At 33.6% G+C, this 24,298-nt stretch overlaps 1 protein-coding gene across 2 annotated transcripts in view; it reads right to left on the bottom strand.

Moving 5' to 3' along the window:
• The window catches only part of LOC126892258 (catalase), a 540,038-nt gene that overhangs the window by 419,855 nt on the left and 95,885 nt on the right, over nucleotides 1-24,298 (bottom strand). The window contains exon 6 of one of the 2 annotated variants that reach the window (XM_050661765.1): nucleotides 7,989-8,316. The exons of the other annotated variant lie outside the window; for it this stretch is intronic. Coding sequence (XP_050517722.1) covers nucleotides 8,085-8,316 — 232 coding nt within the window. The 3' untranslated portion in view covers nucleotides 7,989-8,084. Of the gene's footprint in view, nucleotides 1-7,988; nucleotides 8,317-24,298 lie in introns of those variants that run through there. 2 annotated transcript variants of the gene reach the window in all.

The following is a 24,298-nucleotide window of genomic DNA, read 5'->3' as shown; positions in this document are numbered from 1 at the left end:
TTCGATAAAGGTATATTCTAAGAATAAACTTTTACGAATATTCCGAGATCCTACGTACACGAATATACTTAGTATATTCGGTACGAGAATATACTCTGAAGTATATGCAAAGAACATGAAATTTAGAATGTTTTTTAAGGTAGATGCTATGCTTGTACTACACATATACTAAAAAGAATATACTCCGACGAATGTTGGTAGTATATGCTTAGAACATGATGCGAACATCATTGTTATGTGGGTTTTACTTCAAATCAGGCCCGAGGCACTACATAATTTTTGGGCCCCTAACAAAAATTTAATAGTAATAATAATAATAACTTTCTTATCGGTGTTGTGTCATCTACTGCGCAAATAGCGCGATGTAGAGTAGATGTCTCAGCTTGCATCTGAAAATAAGATCTTAAATTAGCAATTTGTTTATCCAATTGCTCACCTATACCGGACTTTCTTAAATGTATTAATTATTTAATATAAATATAGTTGCATCAGCAATTTAAATTAAAAACAATAAATAAAATTTATATTTAAATAATTAAACAATTTTTAATTGTTTAAAGTGCAAAACGACCGTGGAATTTCTCTACTATGTACAGCATATCATATAATCAGCCCTATTCTGTAACTTTTAACAAATCGAATAGAAATGACCAAGTCGAATCGTAATTACCCAAAATCGGAATGTTTGATATCTATCGCGTCATTTTTGTGTTTGGATCGGTATTCTGTAACTCATATCGTAATCGGAATCTCTGACTTCTATTTCACGCGGTTCTGAGGAGGTGGCAGCCGCGCAGTAACCAGCGAAATTGTGTTCTGTGACCTATTTTGTTACTTGAGATATGACACCGTTGCCATTTCCTCAATGTTTTCATACTTTCTTCATACTATCCTCAAAGTTTTGAGAAGTAAATAAAATATTCGTGTAAATACTGGATGCAAAAAGCTTAAAAGAGGATAAATGGTTTTAAATTAAAGTTAATTAAAATTGATATAAAAAAGAAGATAAACTGATAAATAAAAAAGATAAGTGAAGATAAGAAGTATAAATGCTTTTAAATCAAAGATATTTAAATTGATGTTATTAATTCATTATTATTAATAAATTATTTAAAATTGATATTACTAATAATATGCAATCTTTAAGATTCGATTTCAGTTGAAATAACTGCTAAACAACTTTTCCCAAAAATGGCATCTTTTCTATAATTTGTTCAGGCTATGAGCGTTGACTGATAAATATACAAGTATACTGGTATAATATTTATTTATCAAGCTATTCTTGTGCATTATACCATTGATTGCAATTGTACAAGAAATATACGAACAAAATATGGCAACAATGTGAATGGGAAATATTCAGACGCCAAGTACCAAATAAATAAGGTTAGGTTTAGGTCCAATTATTCATACTCGTACAACATGTCTAAATGAAATATATATAGTTCTCTAAACAAATAACACCACAGACTAAAAATTAAGCAGCTAAAAAAAGGTACAAATACTATAAATAATTATAAATAAGTAGTATGTAATTAATTATTTTTATATATAAAATATAAACGTCAAAACAAAACAAAATGCGCTTGCGTCAACCACAATTCCGATAATCGGAATCTCATCTCGACAGGGTAAATGCTGTCGAAGTGATTTCTATTCACATTACGATTGTAGAGATTCCGAAGTAGTTATGGAATACGGATTTGGACTATTTCTATTCGACTTGGTCACTTCTATTCGATTTTACTGACTTCTATCATCGAAATGAGTTACAGAATAGGTATGAATATGTATGTGTAAAGTCCTCACGTAAGTATTTTATAAACCAGCGGCTCCAACCACTAGTAGAAAATATTATTGGAGAGTGTCAGACCGGCTTCAGACGGGGAAGATCGATAATGGAACATTTACAGTCAAGCAGGTCTTGAGAAAATCATGGGAACACGACATTGATGTTCACAACGTGTTTGTAGACTTCAAACAGACATACGATTGAGTCAAAAGGAAGAGAATATACTATATCGATGGCTTAGTGTGAAAACCTCGTATCTCATTAAATTACAATTTTACAGGAGAGGCAAAAAACTGATTTTCTGCATAATATAACCTAAAAACAAAAATTACGTTACGTATTTTTAATTCGAGCACATTGAGACAAATATCTGATATTGGCCCAGAGCTAAAAGTGTTAAATGTTGCTATTAAATTGGAAATACAAATAGTAACTGTGAAAAACACGTAAATATCCTTGCAGTATACAGGGTGTTTCATTAATAATTGTCCATATAGTAACTGGAGAAACAGCACAAAATACGAAGATTTAACCCAAAACACTTAAATAAAATGTGGTTCCTTACTGAGTTACAGGGTGTTTTATCTAAAAATTTTAAAACTATTTTTGCTCGGCATTTTAAAACTATTCGACTTATCCTTTTCATACTTGGCAGAAAGTGCCACTACTATACACCCTATTAAACTGTGATAAACAAACGTTTCTAGCTACTACCAGAGGCGTACGACAGGGGATAGTAAATGGTTGACCCTTCTCAAATTCTACTGGTGGAATTACTATTTTAGTGCCATTTTTAGATTTTCCAATACTTACTACGTAAATAATATACTCCTCATTGGTAACGATAAAGTCATTATTTTACGAGATATTTGAAGTTAAATATGAAACGGCACAGTTATTTTGATTAATTTATGATATGATTCATATGATTAAAATTTAAAACTTATTTGTATCCAGTACTTTAAAACCATTTGGCGTATCCTTATCATACTTGGCAGAAAGTGTAGGTACTGTAAACCCTACTAAATTAAGATAAATAAACGTTTCTAGCTACTACCAGAGGCGTACGACAGGGGATAGTGGCTGGTTGACCCTTCCCAAACTCTACGCCACTGACTAAATTGCTATTTTAGTGTATTTTTTTGATTTTTCAATACTTTTTATGGAAATAATATACTCTTTATTCGTAACGATAAAATTATTAGTTTTCGAGATATTTGAAACTAAAAACGAAGCGACACAATACATTAATCAAAATAACCGTGTCGTTTCATTTTTAACTTCAAAGATCTCGAAAGCTAATGACTTTTGACTAATGAAGAGTACATTATTTTCATAGAAAGTATTGGAGAATCCAAAAGTTGAACTAAAATAGCAATTCCGCCAGTGGCGTAGAATTTTGAAAGAGTCGACCATTCACTTTCCCCCGTCGTACGCCTCTGGTAATAGACAGAAACGTTTGTTTAACATAATTTAGTAGTTTGTACAGTACTTATACTTCGTGCCAAATACGAAAAAGATACGTCGAATAGTTTTAAAATGCTGAGCAAAAATAGTTTTTAAATTTTTAAATAAAACACCCTGTACCTTAGTAAGGAACCAAATTTTATTTAAGTGTTTTAGGTTAAATCTTCGTATTTGGTGCTAAGGTTTCTCTAGTTACTATATGGACAATTATTAATGAAACACCCTGTATAGAGCCTTTGCCCAAGTAACTATGATAACCTCGTATATCTTGATATACGTGTTTTCATCTAAAATGACGTTGTGTTTATGATTATTTACGAGGTTTTCATTTTTCATAGCTTATTGCACACCTCCAAATACTATAGGTCGATACAATACAAATCTTTTAATTTAAGGTTCATAAAATGTTTCTATATGCCGGACTACCTTTTGTTGTTCACAAAAAACATTTCTGCAAGTCGAATCTCTCAAACAAATACTCCAAATTAAGTACCAAATTCTTGGTTATAAATATAAGTGGTATTCACACTAAATCAAGAGAGCAATTGATATACGTGGTTTCTTTTTTCGGCTGTAGAAAATAGTTTAAGTGTATTTGGATTTTTTCTAACAGTTGTAAATCGTGAGATACAAGGTTTTCAAACTAAAACCACCAAAATGTCATTTTCGAAAAAAAATGAGATACGAGGTTTTCACACTAAGCTATCGATATATTGGCTGAATTGGTAATACCATTTAGACTCATTAAAGCCACAATGGATGAAACTCAGGTATGTCTACGTGTACAAAACCACCGGACAGACTTTTTCAAAATCTCGCAGTGACTGAAGCAGGGCTGACCCCAACATTGTTTAACCTGGCAGTGGAGTATGCGGTTAGTCAAATGCAAACTGCACGAGTAAACCTACCGACCAATAGAACCGTTCAAGTGGCCGCCTATGCCGATTATATTAATATTATGAGTAAAACATCAACAGGAGCACAGAAAACACACACAGAGTTAAAAGCGCAAACGAAAAGGCTAGGTCTGGCAATTAACACAGAAAAAACAAAAATAATGATACACACGAGAAGAAATATATTCCCACAAAACATTATATATGAAGATGACATTGAAAAGGTTAAAAAGTTTACATACCTGGGAGTAGAAATATATGCCGACGGATCAGAAGATGGAGAAATACGGAAGAGAATAACGCAGGCAAACAGAGCTTATTTTGTCGTCTCCCATATATTTCGGTCCAAAAGTGTCCACCGAAATACAAAAATGAGAATCTATAAAACATTAATGCATGGGTCCTGAAAGAAACATCCAAAAACACACTCGACATATTCGAAAGAAAAGTACTGAGGAGAGTTTACTAGTACCTGTGAGGGAAAACGGAATCTTCAGAATCTTCGATGCAACAACGAGCTTTATCAACTTTATAAGGAAACACCCCTGTCAGACTTCATTAGAATACAAAGATTGCGATGGACCCGCCATGTGATAAGAATGGGAAAAGATAGGCCACCAAAAAGAGCAATGAACGCTAGGATTCAGGGAAAGAGACCGGTTGAAAAGCCAAGAAAGTGTTGGGAAGACACAGTAAGCAGCGATGCACAAGCATTTCTAACCGTATATGGAGAAGAGCAGTCACAGATAAACAAGGGTGAAGGCAAAAAATAAAGGAGCCCAAGGCTCAATTCATTGGCTGTAGTAAATTATAAGAAGCAGAAGAACAGGATGTGAGGACGAACTTCCTGTTTGTGCACTGTTTTGAGATGTAAAATGCGATAATATGGCATCTTTTGGTGCCTGCCGTTCCTGTTCTTTTAATTTTTGGTTTTTTCGTTTTTCGCTGCCACTTAAATGTTTGTAACTCATGATAATAATGAAACGGTTACTCAGTTAAGAATAATGAGTGTTTAAAGGAATTTAATAAAACGACTAATGATTAATGAATAGATTAGTTGAACTTTGAATTAACTTATAAAGCACAGGACTGAAAACTAATATGTATAAGAAAGCAATACCTTATCTTTGCAAGAACAAGAAAACAGCATCAATCTCAAACTAATATTAAATTTAGAAGTGCATTTTGAATAAATATTATGACAATACGTGATGATACCTCTTGTTATCCTACCTCTTGGTAATCCTTCGGAGTGGTGTCTAAATTTTGCTTATTGTTATGCCGACAAGGCAATCTTCTTCTTCTAAAAGTGCCTAACTTCTGGAGATATTGACGACCACATTGACCCATCTTATTCTATTTACGGCAGTTCGAACTATATCAGTTGACGTTAGAACATTCCACTTTCTAAGATTGGCCAGCCAGGATATACGTCTACGTCCAGGGCCTCTCCTGCCCTCAATCTTGCCTTGGAGAATCAACTGTAGCAGTCGGTATTTTTCATTACGCATATGTAATGTGACCGAAGTAAGCCAATTTTCTGTTCTTTACGGTGTTAATTATTTCTTTGTCTTTTCTTAGCATCTGGAGAATAGTTATATTAGTTGTGTGGTGCATATATGAGACCCTCAACATACGTCGGTAGCACCACATTTCAAACGTCTCTAACCGTTTTATGGCATCTTCTGTCAGGCTCCAGCTTTCAACTCCGTAGAGGAGGACACTGAAGACGTAACATCTAAGAATTCTTATGCGTATATTGATACTTAAAGACAAGTTGCATAGAATTTTCCTAAGACTGTTAAAAGAGCTTCTGGATTTTTCAATACGAGTTTTTATTTCGTAGCTATGATCCCAAGTATCCTTAATGTTGCAGCCGAGATAGCATATTTTCTGGACTCTCTCTAGAGGTGTATTGTTTACGGTAATTTGGGCGTTTATATTGGTGTTTTTACTAATGATCATTATTTTTGTCTTCTTACAGTTTAGTTTTCAATCTACCTACTCTTATTGCAGTTTTATGATAAGAATGGTTTATGTTGGTTTATGGTTTATGAATATCACTCTACCCCAATTTGTTATCATTTATCATTTCCTGTTCGTAAAATGAAATAATTTTGAAAATTTATTTTCTTTTTTTAATAAAATTTTTCTTTCAGTGATCTTTTCGGTCCCCATTAAAATGCGGGCCCGAGGCAGGGGCCTCATAGGCCTAGTGGTAAAATAGGCCCTGTGAAGACATATATATTAAAATCCCTAAGGAAAAATTTTCCTATAGCTGGCTGCTGTATACTATTAATTACAAAAATTGAAGAAAAAGATCTTCTGTGTAAAAGGTATATTAGTTTGAAGACCCCAATGAAGGGCTACATTAAAATACAGAACGTTTTCGCTCTAAAGAGAGCATCATCAGTGTTCTAAGCAAGCTCTACATGCTAAGCCACCAAAAATGCTTGGGTTAAAACCCTTAAAATGCCGACCAAAGGTCTTAGATTGGCATATTATTTATTAAACCCTGGCGATGGCTGAAATTTAAAAGGTATACCTCAAGGCACTATAATATTATGACTATACCACAAGCATGTGGGTGGTTGAGTTGATTTCTCTGTCTTCACAAAGAGAAAGGTGAAAGCCAACTCATATATTACGTTTATAGATATTAAAGCTGCTTTTGATTCTATAAGTAGAGAAATAATATGGTCAGTAATGGAAGAACTGCATATCCCGCAAAAGATAATAAGCGTGGCAAAAAGTACATATAGAAGCGTACTCGCGAAAGTACAAATAAACGGAAACAGATCGTCAATAATAAACCTAGGGAGAGGAATAAAACAAGGGGACAGTCTCAGACCACTTTTATTCATATTAGTAATGAAGAGCCCTAATAGAAGGTCACGGCAATTACAGTCAACAATGGGGTATAGGCATTTAGTACCAGTGAGAATGGAGGGATTACTATATGCAGATGACCTAGTAATAATAGCAGACGAAAAAGAGAAAATGCAAAAATTAATCAATATCTGGGTGGAAGAAATAGAAAATCTGAAAATGGAGGTAAATGAAAAGAATATGAAGACCATGATAGCAACACAAAAGAAAGGGTAAGAAATAAACCAAACGATATTTAGGTGCAAAACCGAAATAATAGAAACAGTCTCGACGTTTGAATACCTGAAGTAATAATATCGGAGGATGGAAAGCAAGACCAAGAAATTTCATACAGAGCTAAAAAAGCCAATAAGATCTACTATGCACTAAATAAAAAAATATTTGGAAAGGAAGAAATAGACAAAGAAATAAAACTGAAGGTATACAATGGAATATCTGTACCAATTTTAATATATACAAGTGAGACATGAGTAAACAATGTAAAAATAGACAGTACAATAAAACGCAGCCGAGATGAAGCAGTTAAGAAAAATAGCAGGAAAAACGAAATTGGACCGAATAAGAAATGAGGATATTAGACAAAGACTGAAACAGAAATCGATAATAACAAAGATCCAAAAAAGAAAATAAAATGGTAACGACACATTAACAGAATGGACCAGAGAAGACTACCAAAGCAGGTGATGGAATCAAAAATATATGGTAAATGAAGGACAGAGAGGCCAAGGATAACATGGGTCGATCAGATTATAGAAATTGGACAGGAAAAAGTAAAAACACATCAACAAATGAAAGAGTTAGCAAAGGACCGCAAGAAATGGATAAAGGATGAATAGAACCTTCGACGCCCCTCAGGGGAATAAGGAATTTCGAGAAAGAAGAAAAATAAATTCCAAGTAGGGCAACTTATTTATTTTATCTGTAAAATAAAACTCTCATGCACGAAAATTTGAAGTATATAATTATTATAAACGTTGACAAACACCTTGATTAACAACAAAAATCAAGTACATAACAAAAAAGTAAAAAATCTTAAAAATTTATATTTTAGCCTTAGTGTGTTTGACGTTTTGAAGTCCAGCTGCGATTCTCTCTCCAAATGATTGATCCACTTGTTTGAAGTGATTGACTTGTCTTTCTTGGATAAAGTCCAGAGCTCCGGAAAGATGTCCGACTATGTTGGAGACCAATCTGTCTTGTTGCTCTTTGTTTAGAACCTTCTGCACAAATATACGAGCCTGGCTAAAGTTGTCAGAATCTCCAGTGTCGTATCTTAAAAAAATAATTATTATTAGACAATTTTTATCAGTAATAAATAAAAGTAAACAATATCATTGAGTAATCTACTACATTAATAATAGAATAGATAGATTAAACAAATAACAGGTATTATTAGGATGTAAACAGCGGCAACAGTAAAAAGCTCATAGCATTTCATTACTAGACAAAAAATACGGTTATATAAATAAAACAAGCTGAAAATGCGAGCATTATCATAACGAAAACTTTGTTTATTTACGTATTTTAATTCATAATATGGAAAATTGCTATTATGAAAAGTAGTTTCGAATTAATAATTATGTTTTAATGTGCAATTATATCATTCTAATTTAAATGTTATGAACTATAAAGGTAGTTTACTCTTGATCGAAATTCATATTTTTTATATACCTCGTATAAAATTAATAAAATTTTATATATGATGGTTGCATCATAAATCTTAGAACATGAAGAGCTTTTTATGAAGAATAACTTTTCTTCGTCTAATTAAAAATAAAAGAGTTATAAATGAAAATGTTGTTGGTATCCATGATTTGAGAAAAATCTTCAAATATTTTTTTCCATTATAAGGATGTAATTGCACACAGACCATAATTTTTTATACCAAACAATATTATTTCATATACTGTCGGTTCGCTAAACTCAGACACAACTGGCTAGTGATTTTAGTCAATAATTTTGCCAATTGGACAAAAAAAATGATTACTAATTAGTTAATAATTACTAAATAATTGGTAATTTTGCCAATTTTAGCAAAATTCGCGAAAAACAAAAAAATTACCTACTAAAATCACTAGCCAGTTGTGTCGAATTTAGCGAACCGACTATACTTTATGTTGTTCTGAAGCTATTTTCTTGTGGCATTTTTACAATTTTAACTATTTATAATGGGAAATAAGCCACAATATTATTAAAAAATGATTTTTTATTAACGTTTGTAATAATTAGTTGTCTACTATTAGCAAATGCTGTCTTATTGTATTGTATAAATTACTATTCGAAAAATAGCTTCAGAACAACATTAAGAAACCGGTATGGGCCTAGCGTGTGTCAAAATTTTAGGAAATTGGAAACCTTCTACGAGAAACTGGCACACTGTCAAAATTCTATCATCTTAAAACGATGTAGAGATAACAACTTAATACCGAAGGGCTTGAGGTTACGGCCAGCATACTCAAGCAGAAGACTCCAAAATATTCTACATAGAGCCAGTTTGTCAATGATCCGGGAAAGGTTACAATTTCACAGGTCAAATTTATTTTTTATTGAACAAGACATCGTAAGTATTAAAGATTTGCTTTTCGGAATGATATCAAATTCTGATTTTGATCGAATTATTTTTAGTTTACACATAATTTATCAAAATTCATATCAGAAACAAAGAAATATACATTTAAATAAATTTAATATTCTTTTAGAACAAAATAGTATACATACTTTTGATAACCTAAATAGAAATAATGACATATTAGCGACAGTTGTCAATCTATCAAATAGACAGTTAAATGCAACGGAGAATTTGGTATTGTCAAAGGGTTTAAACTACGCTGTTACTCATCCATCTATTCCAAAATTAGACATAATTAGTTCAGTGGAAAAAATATCCCAGTGTTTACCAACTCATGAAAAAGAACAGTATTGGGTACTATGTAAACTTGAATTGGAAAAGACAAATAAAATTGAACAGAACATCAGTAAAGAGGAAATGAAAGCTTTAAAAACTTTAAAAAATGATGACTCCATAAGGATCCTACCAGCGGATAAAGGAAATGCAACTGTAATAATGGATAAAATACAATATGAGGACAAAATTACAGATCTAATTACAAATGGACCTTATATCAAATTAACGAAGGATCCAACGAAAACACTGGAAAACAAAATCTATAGAACTTTATTCAAATTTAAAAATGATCTAACATACTATCAAAGAAAATTAATGACACCTCATTACAGTAAGTCACCACATTTTTATGGAGTGCCGAAAATTCATAAAGCGAACATTCCACTTAGATCCATTTGTAGTACCATCAGTTCTCCTTGTAGTAAACTATCAAAATTTTTATTAAACATTATAAAACCATTTGCTAATAATGATGACACATTTATAAAAAATACAAAACATTTTTTAAACAAATTATCAACTATTGAGTTTAATCCAAATAATATTTTAGTAAGTTTTGACATAAACAGTTTATTTACAAATATACCATTAGATAAAACTTTAAACAATCAAAACGAAATTAGAGAATGATGATACATTGACAACTAGGACAAAACTAAATGTATCAGCTATAATGGAGTTACTGACATTATGTACTAATAATACCTATTTTCAACTAAATAATGAATTTTATAAACAAAATTTTGGTCTAGCAAAGGGCTCCTCTTTATCTCCATTATTGGCTAATATATTTATGGAGGATTTCGAAACTAATATCATTTCTAAACAAAATTTAAAACCCACTGTATGGTGGAGATATGTAGATGATGTGTTTTCAATATGGCCTCATAGATCAGAATTGTTGGATACATTCCTGAATATTATAAACGATCAAGAAGAGACAATAAAATTTACAATGGAAAAGGAATATAATAAAACCCTGCCTTTCCTCGATGTTTTAGTCTCAAAGAAGGATATTGGATATGAGACTCAAGTGTATAGAAAACCAACACATACCAACAGATATCTCAATTACAAATCAAATCACAATATCAACGTTAAAAAGGGAATAATCATAAAATCCTTATATGATAGAGCCAAAATTACTTGTTCTAACGAAAATTCATTTTTAGAAGAAAAACAATTCTTAACATCTGTTTTATTAAAAAATGATTATCCTTTATCGTTTATAAATAAGGAATTGTCAAGATTGGATCGAATGGAACAGAACAACATAGAACGGGATCCTACAACATTCACAAGAAATAATACGAGGAAAATATCAATACCATACATAAAAGGACTATCCGAGAAACTTAAAACAATAGGAAATAAATTCAACATTTCAACAACATTCAAAACAACCAACACATTGAGATCTATTCTATCTAAAACTAAACCTAACAATGAACAAGAAAGGACAAAGAATTGTATTTATAAAATACCTTGTGAATGCGAACAGTTTTATATAGGTGAAACATCAAGACCATTAAACGTTAGAATAAGTGAACATCAATATTATATTAAAAATAGAGAATTTGATAGATCTCAAATATGTCAACACGCATGGAATAATGAACATAGAGTTCAGTGGAGAGATTCAAGTATAGTACTGAAAGAAACAGATAGTAAAAAGAGAAAAATCAAAAAAGCGGCTCTAATTATGCTAAACGAAACCAATTGTGTCGCAAATTCCTCGGTGGAATGCAGTAGGATGTGGATACCCATACTGAAAGAGGAAGTCAATAGAAAGAAAATACCACAATTAGTAAGTCAATAGTCGAGTTAGTACATATTTTATATTTTAGTATTACTTATATATCCATGTATTATTGATATTATTTATAATTTAAACAAAATTATAGTAAAGTCAGAATTTGGTATTAACTTTGAGAGTAAATTAAATGTAAGACCAAATACTTACGATGTCGGAATAGTATCACGAGGTTTTTCCTGGTTTTCCCTCGTGATTTACTATGAGATCTCTAACGCGAGAATTTTAATGTCACCGTTGCATGTGGTTGTCTTTTTAAAGACAGATCACATGCTATGATCTTTTTGTGACGGATGTTCTTGAGTTGGGGTTGATTTCATGTAATCGAATGAACTAGCTTTCAGTAAAGTCGTCCCAGGAACGCAACTCATAAATATTGGCAATATCATTTTAACGTCTTCTACTTTAAAATGTATTTATTATATGTATCTGAATTGCCGATATAAATGAGTCAAATTAAATAAATTATTAGAAGGATTTTTTACTAAGCAACAACATTTTTGTTTATTAAAAAGGGCTCAAGGCAGGTTTTGTTTATATTCGATTCAGAGTTGGACTACCATCTCCATATAGCAACTATTTCAGCATCCTTATGCATCATCAGTGAAGTTTATGCAGTCACAACTCTGAAGGGAATATAAACATTCTGCCTCTTTTAAGGCAAACCATCGCGATGCAATGAACCCACCTTTTGAGACGCAATCCAGCGATATCTCTCGTATTACGAGGAAAACAACGAAAAGCCCCAGATACAAAGTTTACTACTTTTTAAACAATTAGAATAATTGAAATAAAAATATAATAAACAATATTTTAAATCTAAGACTTTTCGTTAATAAACTGCTTTCTGGCTGCATCCCATATCTCCGGATTTTACAATATATAATCACGTAGAGACGACGAAAATAGGAGAAAGCAAATAGAGGACACTTAGGCCACGCATTTACCTTCTCTTCGTCTAGGAAAAGGACCGAAAGACAGTTTCTAAATACTCAAAAACTGAGTAAAATGAAAAAGATTAAAAAGGGTTCAAGGCAGCTTTTGTTTATATTCGATTCAGAGTTGGACTACTATCTCCATATAGCAACTATTTCAGCATCCTTATGCATCAGCATCATCAGTGAAGTTTATGCAGTCACAACTCTGAAGGGAATATAAACATTCTGCCTCTTTTAAGGCAAACCATCGCGATGCAATGAACCCACCTTTTGAGACGCAATCCAGCGACATCTCTCGTATTACGAGGAAAACAACGAAAAGCCCCAGATACAAAGTTTACTACTTTTTAAACAAACTTTTTTACTACTTTTTTCATTGCATCGCGATGGTTTGCCTTAAAAAAGGCAGAATGTTTATATTCCCTTCAGAGTTGTGACTACATAAACTTCACTGATGATGTATAAGGATGCTGAAATAGTTGCTATATGGAGATGGTAGTCCAACTCTGAATCGAATATAAACAAAAGCTGCCTTGAACCCTTTTTAATCTTTTTCATTTTACTCAGTTTTTGAGTATTTAGAAACTGTCTTTCGGTCCTTTTCCTAGACGAAGAGAAGGTAAATGCGTGGCCTAAGTGTCCTCTATTTGCTTTCTCCTATTTTCGTCGTCTCTACGTGATTATATATTGTAAAATCCGGAGATATGGGATGCAGCCAGAAAGCAGTTTATTAACGAAAAGTCTTAGATTTAAAATATTTTTGTTTATGTTAGTAGTATTTTGTATTTTGACAACGGCACCCGATTTGGGCGTCGAAACGTTAATAAAAATCATTTTTTAATAATATTGTGGCTTATTTCCCATTATAAATAGTTAAAATTTAAGACTATACTTTAATTTCATAGCAAATGGAACAGTCCATTTATCATAAAGGGGAGGCCGTATACTCGTATAAACATTTTTAAAGCTGTTAATAAATTATTGCTTTTAAAATATACTCAAGTTGTATTTTTGAACATCTTATTTATTTTATATAATAATTAAATTTACTATCAAATGTCATTGTTGTTTTATTAATACTTAATTTAAAATTTAGTTTGACATTCACGAAGTGTCAAACTCAAATGTAAATAACCTATGTTTTGCTTAACAAATCGAGATTAAAAAACTAGCCTACTTAATAGCAACGATTTCAGCTGGACGTGTAGTGTGACGTCACATTTTAGACTTTGAGGTCAATTATCTCGAAGACGGTTAGAAATATCGAAATGCCGTTTTCAGATTTGGATTCAGAAGAAAAAACTACATATGAATCCATCGATAAATCTGATCTGAGTATTGCAGGAGCGGCAACGCAATAACACACGCACTTTTGCGAATTTATAAACAAAATGTTTTCGTTGACTAGGTTCTGAAACTGTTTTCTGGTGGCATGTATACGTGAAACGTTATGTTCATATAGCATTAGCCATTTTGGTTATAATGACAATTACATTTTTACCTAAAAAAAATATTTGACGTTTCGATTTCCGGAGTGGAAATTCAAAAGATTAAGATTCAAAAGATTAAAAAACTAGCAGAAGCACATTACAATTATTACAACATGCTAGTCAGTTTTGACACCACCAGCCTTTTTACCAATGTTTCATTGGTAAAAATTAGGTTAAATTTCCACAGTCACAGAAAGTTCTTCTAGGCTACGTTGCCATGTCATTAGTGATGTAAGAAGAGAATATTCTCGAGAATATTCTCGGTCAGAAAATTCTCGGTGAGAATTTTCAATATATACAAAAACCGAAAAAACTAGATATGGATCAAATTATTATAATTTAAAAAATATGTATGTATATTGTTTTTGCCCATTCACCTAGTATATTTTTTGCATCCCAAACATTATTATTCTTGAAGTCCAAACACCTACTTGCTTTTTAGCTTTGGCCGGTCGGGGAATCACGTGATTTTAGATAAAATCCCCAAAGATTGAAGTAGCCGGGGCTGGGGAATCCCATGAACCACTAGCTAGGACGTTTACAGTGTCAGTCTGTCAGTACTTATTGTTTTGGTACTATATCAACGTGCGAATATTTATAATGGTGTTCATTTAAGCAGAGAAGGTCAAGTCAAGGGAACTGAGTTTATAGGTCTGGATCCCGCGTATGAAAAAAAAGTTGATTAATAGCAAGCTGAAAATTTGTTAATAGCTTAAGGGTGTCTAGTCGAATAAACTTTGATATGTGTGAACACTGGAACAGGGGTAGTTTTAATTGTGGAACAGGTTAAAAATTTGGAACGGTCACAGCACGAAAACGGCACATTTATTTTGTCCGACAAAACAGACTTAAACTCTTCGAACAGAGATTAAACTCTCATGCAAAAATCAGACTGCTATTTATCACCAAATGGGCGTTTTAATGAGTGGAACATGTAGAATATGTCAAATGACAGGAATTATGACAGGTAATAAATAGCAGTCTGATTTTTTCATGAGAGTTTAATCTCTGTTCGGAGAGTTTAAGTCTGTTCTGCCGGACAAAATAAATGTGCCGTTTTCGTGCTGTGACCGTTCCAAATTTTTAACCTGTTCCACAATTAAAACTACCCCTGTTTCAGTGTTCCCATATATCAAAGTTTATTCGACTAGACACCCTTAAGCTATTAACAAATTTTCAGCTTGCTATTAATCAACTTTTTTTCATACGCGGGATCCAGACCTATTATACAGGGTGTAACAAAAATAGAGGTCATAAATTAAATCACATATTTTGGGACCAAAAATAGTTCGATTGAGCCTAACTTACCTTAGTACAAATATGCACACAAAAAAAGTTACAGCCCCTTGAAGTTACACGATAAAAATCGATTTTTTCCGATATATCGAAAACTATTAGAGATTTTTTAATGAAAATGGACACGTGGCATTCTTACCGCAGGAACATTTTAAAAATAAATTATAGTTAAATTTGTGCACCCCATAAAAATTTAATGGGGGTTTTGTTCCCTTAAACCCCCCCTAAACTTTTTTGTACGTTCCAATTAAATTATTATTGTAGTACCCTCAGTTAAACACAATATTTTTAAAACTTTTTTGCCTCTTAGTATTTTTTCGATAAACCAGTTTTAATCGAGATGCAGCTTCTTTTTTAATATGTTTACCTAAAAATTTTATGGGGGTTCTGTGCCTTTAAACCCCCCCAATGTTTGTGTACGTTCCAATTAAACTATTATTGCGGTACCATTAGTTAAACAGGATGTTTTTAAAACTTTTTTGCCTCTTAGTATTTTTCCGATGAGGCAACTTTTATTGAGATGTGGCTTCTTTTCTAATATGGTTCAAAATATACCTCAAACTGTAATTTATAAAAAAAAATTTATATTATTACCAGGTCTCTACAATCGTACTTAACCATATACAAATATGTGGTGGATTTGACAAATAGTCAAAATATCTCGATAAAAACTGACTTTTCGAAAAAGTACTAAGAGGCAAAAAAGTTTTAAAAACATTGTGTTTAACTAACGGTACCACAATAATAATTTAATTGGAACGCACAAAAAAGTTTGGGGGGGTTTAAGGGAACAAAACCCCATACAATTTTTATGGGGTGCACAAATTTAACTATAATTTATTTTTAAAATTTTCCTGCCATAAGAATACCACGTGTCCATTTGCATTAAAAAATCTCTAATATTTTTCGATATATCGGAAAAAATCGATTTTTATCTTGTAACTTCAAAGGGCTGTAACTTTTTTTGTATGCTCATTTGGACTAAGGTAAGTTAGGTTCAATCGAACTATTTTTGGTCGCAGAATATGTGGTTTCTTTTATGGCCTGTATTTTTGTTACACCCTGTAGATAATTTAGCAACTTGAAAATATGGTGATGACTCCGCTGATATAATGGCAAATTTCGCACTTTATCGATCTACGGAGGGATTTTTGGAAAACCATACGTTGTAAAATCAATTGAAAAACTAGACCCAATCATATGGTGGAAATGTACATGTTTCGAAACAAAATTAACTAAAATAGCAGTTGATATATTAAGCATGCCTTCAACCAGTGCAGCGACTGAAAGGAGTTTCAGTACTTATGGTTTTATCCACTCATCTAAAAGAAATCGGCTTACTACTGAACAGGCTGGTAAGATAACTTTTATTGCTCACAATTCAAAATTGTTGACGTAGACCAATACATGACTAAGCTGGCGAGTCGTGAAATTCAAAATCGGTACAAATCAGTACATTGAAATTCAGAATCTAGATGACCAGGATGAGCTAATGATCGAAATAGATTCTGAATCTGAGGTCTCATCTTGTTCAGATTAGATCACCACATCCATTATTTACGGTTAAGAAGAAAATTTCATTTTTTATCAAATAAATTTTGTTTTTTCTGTTGTCTTTGTATTTTTTTATATACAGGGTGAGTGGGGAGGAATATGCCAAACTTCAAGACTGTATAATATACGTAAAAATAATCAAAAATAACTCATATGTTGTTATTCGATATTCATTTGTTTCCGAGATATGGGGTGTTAAATTTTCTTGCAAATTGACGATTTATTTATTGCTCTAAAACCGGCTGAGGTGTGCAAATAAAATTTGGTGGTTTTTAAGACATAGTTGTTGCGCATGTTTTGACATACAATTAAGAATTTTATATTCACCATTGGCGCGCGTACGGGTAATAGTCTGAAATTGTTTAAAGAAAAAAAAATAGTACGTCACTGAGATATTTCAAATTAAAAATTATTTTTTAATTCCTTGTTCAATTTCTGACAAACAATCTATCTTCATGTTTGTTCATACGATGCTTCGTTTTCATGCAAAAAATAAAATATCTTAAAGCTTACAACGTATTCGGAATAAGTTTCGACACATTCATACAGAAACTTCGTCGAAAACTTTGTAAGCGTTAAGATGTTTTATTTTTTGCATGAAAACGAAGCGTTGCATGAAAAAAGGGAAGATAGATTTTTTGTCAAAAATTGAACTAGGACTGCAAGCCTCAACAACAACCCTAGAACCAGATATTCTAAGGTCTGAAGTCGATGAAGCCATAAAACACCTTAAAAGAAATAAATCACCTGGTTGCGATGACATCACGGCAGAACTTTTACAGAACATGGGTGAACATGGTCTCCAATTAATGTGTAGACTGTGCAATCATGTATGGAGAATCGGCAAATGGCCCAGTGATTGGTGTACCGCACTATTTACTCCAATTCATAAGAAAGGCGTAACCACAAAATGTAGTAACTACCGAACCATCTCACTAATTTCACACCCAAGTAAAATTCTGTTGAGAATCATGAAGTGTCGCATGCAGACATACCTGAATAGACAAATACCACAAGAACAGGAGGGCTTCGTGAAGGGTAAAGGCACAAGGGAGCAAATTCTTAATATGCGACAACTCATTGAGAAAGCACGAGAGTTCAAAATTCCGATGATCATCTGCTTTCTGGATTATCAGAAGGCATTTGACTGTGTAGACTGGACGGTTTTGTGGAAAGTTCTACATGAGATGGGGGTTCCTGATCATCTGTCAGCTCTGGTGAAAAGAATATATGAGAACAGTGAAACCAGAATAAGAATTGAAAACCATAAGTCCGATCCTTTTAAAATAGGTAGAGGAGTCCGACAAGGATGTATTCTATCTCCAAGTCTTTTTAATTTCTATGGGGAATATATAATGAGAAAAGCACTCGACAAATGGAATGGCGGTATTTCTATCGCAGGAAAGAAGATCTCAAATCTCAGATATGCAGATGATACAACATTAATAACTGCATCCGAAGAAGAAATGTCCAGCCTGATGCAGCTAGTGGAAGCCGAAAGCAATAGATGTGATCTCAAGATCAATAAACAAAAAACAAAAATTATGATAGTAGATTATTCAAATTCACTTCAGACAACAGAAGCCTTAGACCAGTTTGAAGTGGTTAACGAGTTCAATTATCTAGAATCCTACGTCAGTAATACAGGATCTTGTGAAACAGAAATACATAGGAGAATAGGCATGGCCAAAAACGCTATGAGTCGATTATCGAAAATCTGGAAAGATCGCTTCTTGTCGAAGAACACCAAAATAAGATTAGTACGTGCCTTAATTTTTCCCATATTTAATTACGGATCCGAAACATGGACCATGAAATCGGACGACAGAAAAAGGATTGACGCCTATGAAATGTGGTGCTGGAGAAGAGTGCTTCGGATCTCATGGACGGAACACAGAACAAATCACTCAATACTCCAAGAGCTTAATATTCAGACTCGACTTTCCTCTATTTGCCTCTCCACCGTCTTAAAATTTTTCGGCCATATTGCAAGAAGAAGTGATGATAATCTTGAAAGACTTATAATTTCGGGAAACGTTGAAGGGCGCAGAAGTAGAGGTCGCTCACCTACTCGATGAACGGATCAAGTACAAAAAGCCAGTGAAAAACATTCTCTGAATCCATGAGGGAAGCTCAGGACAGAAGCCGATGGAAAGAGATAGTTGCTCGTATTATAGGGAATCACGACACTCAGCAATGAGGAAACGACTGAGGAGGAGGAGACTAGGAATTCAAGTAAGATTTTTAATTTGAAATATTTCAGTGGCGTACCATTTTTATCTTTAAAAATTACAGACTATTATCCGTATGCGCGCCAATGGTAAATATAAAATTCTTAATTATATGTCAAAACATGCGCAACAACTATATCTTAAAACCCACCAAATTTCATTTGCACACCTCAACCGGTTTTAGAGCAATAAATAAATCGTCAGTTTGTAAGAAAAATTTTAACACCCCATAACTCGGAAAAAAATGAAAATCGAATAACAACAATATGAGCTATTTTTGATTATTTTTACGTATATTATACAGTTTTGAAGTTTGGCACATTCCTCCCCACTCACCCTGTATAAAGAACACTGTTGTTTCGTCTCATAATTTTGTATATAATTTCATGAGTTTTAATATCCTGTTTCATCTTTAACAATATCCATAAGCGCGTCATAGGGTTCATTCTCAGAAAATTCTCCATATCGAGAATATTCTCCGATTTTTCATTCTCGAGAATTTTTCAACACTACATGTCATTCAAATTTATGAAAATAAAAATTCACTTATACGGAGAACGAGTAGCAATCTGATTCTCGAAGCGTGAACATGTACCGTCATTAAAAGCGCTAGAGAACTTCCTTATCGTAAAACTACCTAATTAACTAGTAATTATCTTATCAGCATCAAAAAATTGTTAAAGTGAAAAGTAACAAAAACCAAGTGATTAGTGAAACAAACAAAAGAAATATGTTCCCTTCGGGGAACTTATTAGGATTTGATAATAATGGCCAACCAATTTATCAACAAATGAATACTATACAGGATGTCCCAACAATAAATAACCAGAACCAGTCAAACCAAACAGCAGTAAAACCGCAAGTACCATTTTTGTATTTTAATCAAACACCATCTAACCAGATAACAAATCAAATGTCATGCTCAAACCAAATACCTATTCCAACCCAAATAGATATACCAAACCAAGTACAATTTCCTAGTCAATCAACTGCACAAAATATTCAAAACACTCAAAACCCTATTCAGTCACAATACACAACATTATCCACAAACCCTCAATGCTCACTCTCATCAACACAAAACACCAATAACTACACAGATAGCGATAGCGACATAGAACTTAACGAAACAGAAAACCAAAATAAACATCCTTGGCAAGAAGTTGCCAATAAGAGAAAAAGGATGAAAAGACAAACAACTTCAGAAAAGTCCAACCAAATCCAAACACAAAACAGATTTGATTCCCTCTCAAAAGAAAATCTAGATGAACAAACAGACAATTTATCAAATACACAAAACACAAATATCACCAAAAAAGATCCCTCACCGCCACCAATCTATATTTATGGAGTTACTGACTATAGTGCTATGATAGCAAACCTTTCAACTGCAACTGCGGCAGAAACCTATTACACCAAAACCATTTCAAATAATACAGTAAAAATTAACCCTACAAACTCAGACACCTACAGGACACTCATACAGCACCTTAGAAAAGAAAACATTGTACATCACACTTACCAACCGAAACAAGAGAGGGCCTATAGAGTTGTCATAAGAGGATTACACCATTCAATACCCACAGCAGATATCTCGCATGAATTAAATAATAAGGGTTTTAAAGTTCGCAACATAATTAATGTTAGACATAGAGTTACCAAAGAACCATTGCCCTTATTCTTTGTCGATATAGAGCCAAACGAAAACAACAAAAACATATTTAACCTACAAGTCCTACGAAACTGCATAATAACAGTAGAACCACCTAGAATAAAAAATACAATAGTTCAATGCACAAGGTGTCAAAAATACGGGCATTCAAAAAGTTACTGCCTAAGGCCATTCGCCTGTGTTAAATGCGGAGGATCACATGACACAAAAACCTGCAAAAAAGCACGCGACACACCAGCAACATGTGCCTTATGTAATGACAATCATCCAGCAAACTATAAAGGATGTGCTATATATAAAGACCTAGTCAATTCGAAAAACAAAAATATAACAAGCAGCATTCCTATACCTAGAGTTGCAAGCCTAAATAATAATAACACTAATGCTCACCACATACACCAATCACATGTAACATATGCTCAAGTTGCAGCAACTAATACTTCTTCACAAGACAACAACAATAATTCAGACCTTTCAAATAAACTTACAGAGTTCCTCAACGAATTTAAAAATATGTTTGCACAATTGATAAACCAAAACAGCATGATACTAAGCATGCTTACAACAGTGATAAATAGAACGTCGTAATGGCTAACTCACTTAGAATAGCAGAGTGGAACGCAAATGGTCTAACAAACCATGTGCAAGAAATTATACTATTTCTAAAATTAAACAAAATAGACATCCTACTTATATCCGAGAGTCACACAACTGAGAGGTCTTTTATAAAAATTCCACACTACTCTGTCTATTACGCAAACCATCCAGATGGAACAGCCCATGCTGGTTCAGTTGTAATAATTCGTACAGCTATAAAACACTACGAACTTGCTCCATATATCACCAACAAAATTCAGAGTACTATCATAAAAGTACATGCGCTCACCTTTCCACTAACAATAGCTTCTATCTACAGCCCACCACGCCACACCATCAATCTGGAGGAATACAGAGAGTTTTTTGAACAACTTGGCTCACATTTCCTAGTGGCAGGGGACTGGAATGCAAAACATACAACCTGGGGAGCAAGACTGATATCTCCAAAAGGCAGAAATCTATTAAAGATCATACAAGATAATAACCTGAAATACCTAACAACTGGTACCCCCACATACTGGCCCACTGATAACAACAAAATTCCTGATCTGTTAGACTTTGCTATAACTAAGGGAATACCTGAAATACACAGCGACATCACCCCCAGTTTTGATCTCCATTCGGACCACAGTCCCATCTTGATTACCTTAAGTACCAATATAATTTGGAAAACTCCAGCACCAAGGCTATGTTCCAGTAACACGAATTGGGTTCAATTCAAAGAAGAAATAAATGATAAAATATCTCTTGACATTCGACTCAAGCACAAAAACGATATTGAAGAAGCTGTAAAATATTTAACGGAACAAATACAACAGGCCGCTTGGAAAGCTACTCCTGTAAAGGAAAAAACCATCGATGAAAGGTATAGTATACCCCTCCATATTAGAACACTAGTAGAAGAGAGAAGAAGAGCCCGTCACAAATGGCAAAGAACAAGAAACGCGATAGATAAAACAAATCTTAACAGACTCACACACAGACTTCATTCCGCTATCCAAACAGCCAAAAACGAATCCTTTGAAAGATATGTCACAAACCTTTCTCTTGACGACAACTCTCTTTGGAAAGCCACAAAGAAATTCAAAAAGCCGGTAGTAATGAAATCACCAATTAGAAAAAATGATGGAGCCTGGGCTCGATCAGATATAGAGAAATCCAACAGATTTGCAGAACATCTATCAACCGTCTTCTCCACCCCAGAGGCCAACGATATTAACGACGAGAAAATTAGAGACTTCCTCAATGCACCCTGTCAGCTATCATTACCACTAAAATACTTCTCACCAAATGAAGTCCGTAACGAAATCAACCTGCTTAACCCTCATAAAGCTCCAGGATTTGACCTCATAACTGGCGAAATCTTAAAAAAACTCCCAAGAAAAGGTGTCGTCTTAATAACCATTATTTTTAATAGCCTCCTGAGACTATGTTATTTTCCAGTGCAATGGAAGTATGCACAAATTATAATGATACCTAAACCTGGTAAACCTCTAACTGAAGCCAGTTCGTACAGACCAATAAGTCTCCTTCCGACTTTATCAAAAGTATTCGAAAGGTTAATCCTTAACAGAATAGAAACAATAATACCTATAGAAAACCTTATCCCAGATCATCAGTTTGGTTTTCGCTCAAATCACTCAACCATACAACAGTGCCATAGATTAGTCAACAAAATAAAAGAGAGCCTAGAAGGGAAACAAATATGTCTATCAGCATTTCTCGATATACAGCAAGCATTTGATAGAGTGTGGCACGAGGGTCTTCTCTTTAAAATAAAAACTCAGCTAACTGACCAAATCTACCTCCTCCTTAAATCATACTTGTCCGACAGATACTTCCAAGTTAAATACGAAGGTACTCTATCCAACTACCACCAAATAAAATCCGGAGTACCTCAAGGCAGTGTACTTGGCCCATTCCTTTACCAAATCTTCACTGCTGATATTCCTATTAGCGAAAATACACTAATGGCAACATTTGCGGATGACACTGGTATACTAGCATCAGACATCAACGAAATATTAGCATTTAACAAATTGCAAAATCATCTCAATGAACTAGAAGACTGGCTTAAATGCTGGAAAATAAACGTCAACACAAACAAGTCTTGTCAAGTAAATTTCACAAATCGAAGAATTAGATGTCCACAACTACACCTAAATAATTCACCTATACCAATAAAAACAGAAGTAAAGTACCTGGGCCTTCATCTAGACGAAAAACTTACTTGGAAATCACATATTGCAGCCAAACGACGACACCTCGACCTAAAAGTTAAAAATATGAGCTGGCTAATCAACAGAAGATCGCAACTTTCATTAGAAAACAAACTGACCATCTATAAAACAATACTCAAACCAGTGTGGACATACGGAATCGAGCTGTGGGGCTGTAGCAAACCATCCAACACCAAAATACTACAGACATTCCAGTCAAAAACTATTCGTATGTTAGCTAAAGCCCCATGGTATGTGTCAAACCAAACCCTTCATGCAGACCTCAACATCCCCTTCATCAATGATGTGATTGCTGACCACTCCAGAAGGTACATGAATCGCAGCGCAGACCATCCAAACCATCTCATAGATGAATTATTCAACCCCCCACTGGTTGACAGACGTCTGAAAAGACTTTGGCCAGAAGACCTAGCTGCTAGGTAAATTCCAGAGAGTCGTCAATGGACGACACCTGCCACAAGCCAACAACATACATTATATTTACTTATTACTGTATTGAAGTAGATTGTAAATAAGCA

Source organism: Diabrotica virgifera, chromosome 9 (assembly GCF_917563875.1).
Source record: "Diabrotica virgifera virgifera chromosome 9, PGI_DIABVI_V3a".
In the NCBI taxonomy this organism is placed as follows: Eukaryota; Metazoa; Arthropoda; class Insecta; order Coleoptera; family Chrysomelidae; genus Diabrotica; species Diabrotica virgifera.
Note: the sequence above shows the minus strand (reverse complement) of the source record. Positions and strands in the feature narration are given on the sequence as shown.